The following is a 10,127-nucleotide window of genomic DNA, read 5'->3' as shown; positions in this document are numbered from 1 at the left end:
GGTAATTTATAGTCTTGTCAAAATGAAAATGTTATTTATAGTTACAGATTATAGGAGAAGTTAAATGTAGTGTGATTTTCTGATCAAAAAAATACATTTTACTTTCCCTTGACATATGAATATTGAGTATTATTTGAATGTAATTGTAAAAAAACACTGAAATTATGTTCATTTTGAATTCCTTTGAATATACGGTATTTGCAAAATAACATTAGTTGTTACATATGAAATAAATTGTAACTAGATTTAATAAAATAATGTATAAGTTTATATTAAAATTACTTTAAAAAGTCATTAATTAATTTTGCTATACAAATTGAAAATAAAGCAGAGACTGTAGTTCAAAGTAATTCATCATAGGAAGTTATGTTTAAATGTAAAAATTTCTATATCCTTTCTCCAAAATACACAATGAAAACGAAAATGTATAAAAGAAAATGTATAAAAACATTTATAAGTAAGTGCTATTAAAAATAAACTCTTTAATTTGAAAAGTAAAATCATATATCTGGAGCTTCAGGCATCACAGTGTAATTCACATATGCTATAATAAGTCATTTACATAAAGAGAAAAATCCACCCAGTTTTCTTTTACATAGTCCCAATCAATATAGGGACTTCAGATTTTCTGAGGAGATGTCAACGAATGCATTACCACATTCCTGCTCTCTGTTCATTTCTAGTCATTTCAAAAAACATGAAGTCCTAGATAAAAACAAAATACAGAAATGGGTTTTCAGCAACAAAACAGAGATCAGCTCTCAGATGCATAAATGCTAAGGGATCTGATGAAACACAATAACGTATCTGCTAAACAAGAAAAATCAACTAATAGGTAGATCTGGGAAAGGTTGATAGCTTCAGCTTTCCATTTTAATGGCAATTAAATCCTGTAATTCTATTCACATATTGATACCTGCATGAACTTAATTAATCCTCTGGTAATTTCTCTAAATTTCACTTTTTTCATGCCTCTTAGAATGTTCCTCTTTCAATCTTTCTTCCTCAACTTTTTGTACTCCTTCTCTAGTAATATAACTTGTGTTGTGACTGGAGTTCCATGTACAATTTTTAGATTGTTTCTGGAGAATGACAGCCATCTTAGAGTTAGAATAACATCTTAGAATTTTTTGGCCCAGTTTTATGATTTCTCTTCCAAACTTGTTGTCCACTGTGTTCCTCAGCTTGTCTTACTCCATCAGTTTCTAACCAGACCCTCTCCCCTATAACTTCTGTCAGATCCTGTGGCTTGTACCTCTCTCACATCTATCATTTTCCTTTTTCTCTTTACAAAGAAATAATTGAATCTTTATCACCATTCACTTGCAATTGCACTATTACAATTTTACCTCTCTTCAATCCATTTTGTACACAGTCACCAGGATTTATCTTTGTAAAATTTGGGTTTGTAACTATTTTATTTATACCTAGCTTAAAATTAACCAGTTAACTAAACAGTTTTCAGTATCTTCCCAAGGCCTATCAGATTGGGAAGATTGCCCAATCTACCCCATATTCACTTCCTAATAACTGCACCACCACCACCCCAATCCCATTTCTCACCTATCCAAACACCCCAGACTACTCTCTCCACCCTGTACACACCGTATCTTTGGTTATGGTGTGTAAACCTCTGGTTAAACAGTTCCCCAAGTTAAGGTTAAAATTTTCTTCTCATGTGAAATAAACACTTACTGAAAACACAGTTTTTAAACAGAACTGTGGTTATATTTAAAACTTTATATAGAAAATACTGAGCCTGTCCCAAAGTAGATAGAATAGTATAGTAAAGTCCCAATGACCACTCACCCAGCTTGGTTCACCAATTACTCCATCCGCTGTGTCCCTCTTCCCTCACCCCCATTATTTAAAAGCAAATCTATGATACCATATCATTTTATACTGAAATACTTCAGTATGTGCCCTTAAAGAAAATGGACTGTTCTGTTTTTGTATAACCACAATAACATCATATTTTTTTTTAAATCCTTAATAATTCATTAATATCATCAAATTGCCAGTGTTCACATTTCCCTGAGTGTCTTGTAAATGTCTTTTTATATTGGTTTGTTTAAATCAGTATCCAAACATGTTCTACAAACTACATTAAGCTGTTTCTCTTTTTTTTTTTAATTAATTAAATTTTTTTTTTTAATATTTTTTATTTTTTGGCTGTGTTGGGTCTTCGTTTCTGTCTGAGGGCTTTCTCTAGTTGTGGCAAGTGGGGGCCACTCTTCATCGCGGTGCGCGGGCCTCTCACTGTTGCGGCCTCTCTTGTTGCAGAGCACAGGCTCCAGACGCACAGGCTCAGTAGTTGTGGCTCACGGGCCTAGTTGCTCCGTGGCATGTGGGATCTTCCCAGACCAGGGCTCGAACCTGTGTCCCCTGCATTGGCAGGCAGATTCTCAACCACTGCGCCACCAGGGAAGCCCTCTCTCTTTTTATTTTATTTTTATCTTTTATTTTCCTGATATTTATTTGTTGAAGTAACTGGATCCTTTTTCTGTATGTTCTTTTACTTTTTATTTTTTTTCTGATTGCATCCATATGCCAATATTTAAGGTATTAATCTAGTGACTCCAAACCTTGCTTGCTTTGGAATCATATGATAGCTCGAACAGCTTAAAGGCTTGGATCCACCTCAGGATTTGGTTTACTAGATCTGGGTACATAGTCTTGACATAGGGAGTGTGAAAGCTACCCAGGTGTTTCTACTGTGCAGCTAAGGTTGAAAACCACTGCTCTGTCCCAGGAGTCCTTGACATCGGCTGTATATGGAATCATCTGAGGAGCTACACAAACTTTTAATTCTGAGCTTCTGATTTAGTTAAACTGGAATATGGCCTACTACTAAAAGCTCCCTAGGTAATTTAATGTGAAGACAAGTTCATAATCATTGCTGTACCTCATATATTTCCTCTTAATTGGTAGTTCTGTCTAAGGCTTGATTGAATGTAGATTCTTATTACAGTTTGTATTTCTGTATTAGATGATTTAATTTAATAATGAATCAGGCAGAAATCTCTTTGTTTCACTGAGACTTATTCCATTTAAACACACTGGAAGATTCAGACTCTTTTCCAAAGCACCAGTTTTTTTTTTACTAAAACCAGAGCCTCTCCTTAATATATAAGATCCTCTTGTTACAATGTGAAACTGCATAGACCCTCCAGAGAGAAGCTAGTCATCTGTGAACCCAGAGTAGCAGAAGAAAATGGAATTTCAGAGCTTAAATTAAATAGGACCACTTTCAATAAAACCTACAAATTTAAGATCATTTAAAAATGTAAAATTTACCAAATTATTTCAGAGTGATCCTAGAGAAATCATCTATACCCCAGATTCGCAAGAATAAACTTACAATGAGGAAACATGCGCCGAGCATCACAGCTTTCATTTTCACATCAAGGTCTAAAGGGAACTGGATGCCAAAGTTATCGACATCTGTAAATAACTCTCTCACAAGGCCAGTCCACTGCTTGGAAATCTTGCCAACCATATATTTATCATCAAGAGATTTAATCTAATTTTAAAAAAAGACAAAGAATTCTAGAAAATAATAATAAAGCTGCTTTCCAAGTAGGAGTAAAATAAAACAAATATTATATTAAAATTATATGCCATTCATAACTATGAACATTATATAACTCATTACATGCATGTAGATTCCTATATCCATTTATAGATTCATTTTAAAAAAACTGTTTCTTTGGTGCAGAGAACTAATATGAAAGTAGTTTAGCTGAAATATTTAACATTTTCTATTCTCCATTAAGACATACAGTAATAAGTTAGTTGAATCGAGCCAAAATAAAATTGAAGCAGGAAATATTTCTGTGATGAAATTTCTAGAAGCCATCAGGAAGGTAGTAAGTGAAACTCCTATCTGACTTCTGCTTTAACACAAGCACAGAGAGTTGATATAGGCAGAGTTTTAAAGGTGATGGGAGGCCCCATTATCACCCACTGTCAGTAGGAAAACATGAAATGCCAAGAGCCTGGAAAAGAGGACTGGCAGTTTTGAGTGAAGGTAAGTAACCAATAGTAACTTGATGAGATGCCTCAGGTCAAAGGTTGGGGTACGACTCGACAACAGGAGGAGGATGAACAATGAAAGAGGAAATGCGTATGAAAAAAAAGGCTCCAAAGTAAAGTTTTTCTAATTTTACCGTTCTGCCTGAGGAAAGCTCAGGGCCATGATAAAGAGTTGAACAGCTTATAGCCAGAGAAATGCACCTCACCAAGTGGGCATGTGGAGGCTGAATGTAGTCCACACTTGCCAGGGTATGTACAGGCAGAGTTGTGTCAAACCAGGAAGAGAAGAAGTGTCCTTTTCAAATGTGCACAAGGTACCACACGTGCTGGCAACAACCTTTGAAGACCTAGCTTAGGTTGGGACCAGCTACATAAATGTGGGCAAACTAGAAACAGTTGACTCATTTTATTTGGATGTGGGTGGTTAAGTTCTTTAAAAACTTGAAATAAACTTCTAATATGAAAAAACTGTGATAGCATGGATTACTGTTCATCAAATAGTCATTTCAGTCCCCTCCCTCTGTAAGCCCAGTATACTTTCCTGCACATTGAAATTAGGCTTGGCCTTGTGCCTTGTTTGACCAGTGGAGTGTTAGTGGATGTGACACCAGCAGAGACCTTAAACATGGCTGAGTGGTTTTGCCTTGGTCTTGCTCTCCAGTGATCAGCCACTAGAAAGCATGATCCAGGGAGCTGCTGTTGCTGAAGCTCCAGGATGAACATACCTGGAGCAGACCTGAGACCAACTGGCAGCCTAAATCAGAGCCATCTGTCTGAGCCTAGGTATATCAGTTGACCTTCAGACCCATAAGGATGAGAATAAATTCCTGTTTTCTTAAGCCACTGAGCTTTAGGGATTATTTGTTATGCTCTTGTGGCAAAACAAACTAATACAAATTCCCTATTGCACACTTTCATGTTTTATCTGCTCATAGCTGTCATGGAAGGATTTGAAGCTGGTAATAAAACCTTACATTTTATTTTTTAATTCAATTATTTTTAATTTTTGAAAAAATATTTTTAACAAAATATACAAAAGATAATCAGCCATCATAATCCTACTACTACACTTACCAGATATTAACCCTTCCCCTTTTTGATTACTATAGCAAGAAATTAAAAAATTCACCAAAAATTTATGTAAGAGGTAGACATATAATTTTTTAAAGGAAAGGAACAGGACTAGATAATTTTTAGCTAAAGTCTAGAAAATATTTTAAAAACAGAAAATCTACATAATAAAATGCTTTCAACTTCTGGAAGTAATAAACTGGTATTATATTACTATTAAATTTATAAACCTATAAATTTAATACAAATAATTGATAAAGGTATTCTAAAAAGAAATCTATAGGTTCATCTCACAACATAAATATAAATACAAAAATACAAATAGCACATTAGCACATAGAGCCCAGTATAAAAAATACTATAATAAAGTATAAAATACTAAAAAAAAATCATATAATTCAAAAATATGAGTGTATCCATAGGTCCTGAAAAGGTATCTTATTTACTTACTAATTAAGCATTTATATAACATTTAGTATATGCTAGGCATATAAATGCTTTACAAGTCTTATGTAATTTTTTCCTCATAATTTCTCTATAGGATATATAGTATTATTACACATAATTTTCATATGAAAAAATCAAAGCAAAGAGAGGTGAGTCACTTGTCCAAGTTCACACAGATAAGAAGTCATGGAAATGGATTTCAAACCCAGGTGTTCTTCTCCAGAGTCTGTATTCATGACTGTTATGATGCTCTGCTGTTTAGAAAGTTAAGTATCAATTCTTAATAAAAATCTAGGTCAGGGTCAGCAAGCAAGGGTCAATGAGTCTGCACCAAATTTAGTCTGCACCAAATTTAGTCTGCACCCTGTTTTTGTAAGTTTTATTTGGACACAGTTACAACCAATATTTGTGTATTGTGTATGACTACTTTCATGCTAAAATGGCAGACTTGAGTAGTTGTAACAATGACCATATGGCCCAAAACTCTAAAATGTTTTCTATCTCTTCCTTTACCAAAAAAAAAAAAAAAAAAAAGTATGCTGATTCTTGCTCTAGGTAAAACAGGAATAGAAAAATACTATGAAAAATAGCCAGTATCTTTCTAAATTATGAAACATTTGCTGCTATTTCAATTGAAATTATCAACTTAGTAGGTATACACAGAATTGGCAAATATTATTCAGTTTTGCTGTAAGAAGTAGGCTGGAAAAGAAAATAAGCTAATTGGCAAATTAGAAGAGCTTCCATGATTTCATTTGCTATGTGATTTTATACCTAGATAAACCAAGTAAATATAGCAAAAATGCCTTCCAAATTAAATATTAGAATATAGTCACAAGGCTGAATAAGAGGTAAACAAAAATAAGTAGCTTTTCTCAACATTAACAATAAGTACCTACAAATAGAAATATTCCTGATTAGTAGTGATAATGCCTGTAAGTTACTTAGGAAAAAGTCAACAAAAGAGATAGAAGTTCTATATGGTCTTATGAAGAATACAAAATTAGATATAAATGAATTAAAATACATTACACTTTTGGGATGAGACAGGTTTAGCATCATAAATATATTAATTTTTTAAAAAATCATAGACATTACAATACTAACTTCTAACTTCTGAAAAATTTAATGAAATGATCTTAAGGTTCACATGAAAGGAAACATCTGACAATAGCAAGAAAATATGATAAAATAGAATGATTAGTGACTGTGTGGCTATGACTAAATATAGGATACATCACTGTTACCATAATTGAATTATAAGAAAAGTGGTATCAATGCAATAGAAGAATGAATCTAGAAATTGCTTGTGGAAATTTAATGTATGTCATTTCAACTTAGCAAGAAATGAATAGTTTACTTAATAAATTGTGATGACACAGTTGTCCAGCCAACTGAGATATATATTTATAAAACAAGTATAAAAGGGGTAGATTTGTGGAAAATATTTGCAGATCAGAGGACAGAAATACAGATGCAGGGTCAATGTCTTCAACACACAAACTACATTTATGAATTGACAAGAAAAAAATAAACAACCCAATAGAAAATACAGGCAACGGATATTAAAAGATAATTCAAAGAGCAAATACAAGTAGCTAGTAAACTTAGAGAAATGTTCATAATCCCTAATGGTCAGAGAATTACGTATTAGAAATAATCTTCCCCACTCCCACTTGATGATTTTAGATTTCCTATTTTAGTTTGCAGTTTATCTAAGCTGTATCTGGGTGTCATTTCTTTTTCTTACCAGAACTCCTTGCAATTTCTGAATCTGAGAATCAATGGCATCAAGTCTGCAAGATTCTTAGCTATGTATCTCTTTGAATATTATATCAAAACATTCTGTCTCCTCTTTTTTTGTAACTCCTCTTTGGCATATGCAATAGTTTATTCTAGCTTCCATGTCCCTTCACATTTATATCTTTTGCCCACCTCCTCTTTATATTCCTAATATGGGTGATCCAGTTCACTAACTCTCTCTTCACCTGTGTCTAATCTGTAGCTCATCCTTTCAAATGAGGTTTTATCAATGACTGTTCCTCATTTCTCAAGGTTCTATTTGGCTTGTTTCTATATCCTCCTGGCCTTTATTATTTGTTTCATCCTCCCCTTATGACCCTTTTTGTTTCTTTCTTAGGCTCTTTAATGTCTGTTTAGGTATTTCTTGTATGATTGATTACACACTGTTCTATTATATGCAGTTTGGTTTTGGTAGATTAGTTCCTAGAACAGTATATTAATTTTTGAATCTGCTCATGTGGAGATAGGTTTGTTCTGTAGGGATAGAGGGTGACCTTGGTGATCAGTCTCCATCTAGTATGTTTTTGCATTCAATTCTCCCATCTGTATCACCACTCAAGATCAGTTTCTATGTCTTAAGATTCATGAATCATACTGGTGTTATGAATTCAGACCTCAAAATCATAGAGGGGGCTAGATTGGGATATCAGTTTCATGTAGGCATATTTTTTCCTACTCCTAATAGTCCTGGAATAAGACAGATTCCCTCATTATCTCTAAGGGATACAAAGTCTATTTGTCCTTCTTCTACTCACCCGTGGGATAATCTCATGGCTTCACCTACCATCCGTATGCCGAAAACTCTAACATTTTCCCTTACACACCTAAAAACCAACATGACTCAAAAACAAATCATTAGCTTCCCACAAATCAACTGTTTCTCCTTCAAGATTCTTACCCTGGTCAATGGCATCATCATTCAGCTTCTTAAACATCAGACATCAGACCAATAAGACTTTAGAATCATGTCTCAATTTTCTTTCTGCCTCCACTGACATCAAATCTATGAATCAGTACCACTGGGTACACTCATAAATGTCTCTGAATTATTTTTTCCTTTAGAATGACTCTTCTCCATGTTCCATAGTGGTCCCTCATACTGATAATTCCTGCTTTCAAAGTTTCTATTATCTAGTATATAGAAAATGATTCAAGGTACTATTTTCTCAATTCCCTCAAAGATGTTATCTAGTTAGCACCATTCTAGATGCACAGGAGAGAAGTTAATTCATTGCCTATAATAGATGCTTTAAGGTATCTACTGAGGAGGGTTGCTGAATGATTTCCAACTTTCTTGTCATTAAATATAAGCGTTTCACACTCCAGTATGACTTACTTCACCAGTATTTTTACTTATTTTACATAGGTAAAATATATGTCAGCAAAACTTCCATTAATATTCCCTGAAACAACGATTACCTTTCAATCCTCTGGATCTTTTATGGGAATGATAAACCCTACATAAAGAACTATTATTATACATAAACCTATAAAATCTTTAAACATACATAGTTTATATCCCCCCCACACACTATGCATTCTTTGTAAGAGTCTTTATAAAGTCTCTAATTACATCATATGTACTTTTCTTAGAATTGCCTGTCTGCCTCATTAGACACTGAAGTCAGTGAGAGGAGTGATCCATCTTTATATATATAAACAGAGGAATTAAAAATCATATGACTAGCAAAGCCAGGCAGATAATATAAAAAAATGAAGCTGGATAGTGGAAAACCTTGGCAAGTCGGGCAGTGGCAGAGTTCCCACTATTTATCATAAGGGGGCAGTCCTGCTCAGTTTTAGATTTTTGTCCCTTCTGTGGAAATTGTCCAGTTTACCAGATTTTATGCTTATACAAGGGAATCATGGTATCAAGATTAAGTTTTATAATCTCTCGACTTTTAAGCATTTGCAACTAAATAATTTGGGCCATAAGTCTGGGCCCCATTTGTTGAAAAACTGCTGTGATGAAATTCCTCCAGGTAGTAAATACACAGATATATTGTGATTTCTAATAAATGAATTTAATACAAAGATAAAGGAGAGATCATAGAGAAGCATGATTAAGTAGTACATCATATATTTGTTAAAATTCTCTTTGCATAACTGGGCTTTTTGTAGGAACTCAAAGATGTTGGAGATTTTGAAGAGGGCCTAGAGCTCTGGCAGCCTGTGTTTCATGCTAAGGAAGAACCATATGCTTCGGCAATCAGACTTTGATGACAAGGTTAATGTTCCACTTAAAATGGATAACATACAGTACCTCTATACAAAAACCACCAATGTTAGATGCTTTGTTTATATTTATTTGACTACAAATCTCTGCTTCTCTTTTTTCCATTTAGCACAATCAACACTGATGCTTAATCAGAGCAATAACCATCTCTCTGACCAAAGATAAATATGAAGGACACTAAGTCCCTCTTGAGATATCAGGACATACGTATTCATTTAATATATTTGTAACATTCTCCCAGCTTATGTTATTCTTATACTAGGAAAGCAAAACCCATAAACGTTATCACACCTCTTACCTCAAAATCAACATCTGCACAACAGCTGCAGACAATACATGGACCAGTAATTCTTAGTACATCCTCTCTCTTCTCATTTTGAAGTGTAAACTTTGGCAGGCATGGGTCCCAGGTCTGAGTAACATAACCTACTGGTACACCAGGAGGAGCTTGGATTTCTATCTACAAAAGCAAAAAGAATATATAAATTGTAATCATAACAATGTCTAATAAGAACTCTCATTTACTGAATACTTT

General features: G+C 33.9%; 1 protein-coding gene across 3 annotated transcripts in view; it reads right to left on the bottom strand.

Moving 5' to 3' along the window:
• Nucleotides 1–314: 314 nt before the first annotated feature.
• LOC133093645 (phospholipid scramblase 2) overlaps nucleotides 315–10,127 on the bottom strand; it is a 30,550-nt gene continuing 20,737 nt past the window's right edge. The window contains exons 7-9 of one of the 3 annotated variants that reach the window (XM_061193572.1): nucleotides 9,891–10,052; nucleotides 3,362–3,523; nucleotides 316–705 (exon numbers count right to left, since the gene is read on the bottom strand). In XM_061193572.1, the coding sequence (XP_061049555.1) occupies nucleotides 652–705; nucleotides 3,362–3,523; nucleotides 9,891–10,052 (378 nt within the window). In that variant the 3' untranslated portion in view covers nucleotides 316–651. Of the gene's footprint in view, nucleotides 706–3,361; nucleotides 3,524–9,890; nucleotides 10,053–10,127 lie in introns of all 3 variants that reach the window. The other 2 variants (XM_061193574.1, XM_061193575.1) reach the window with 2 other exon arrangements.

Source organism: Eubalaena glacialis, chromosome 6 (genome assembly GCF_028564815.1).
Source record: "Eubalaena glacialis isolate mEubGla1 chromosome 6, mEubGla1.1.hap2.+ XY, whole genome shotgun sequence".
In the NCBI taxonomy this organism is placed as follows: Eukaryota; Metazoa; Chordata; class Mammalia; order Artiodactyla; family Balaenidae; genus Eubalaena; species Eubalaena glacialis.
This window is presented reverse-complemented; position numbering and strand designations above follow the sequence as displayed.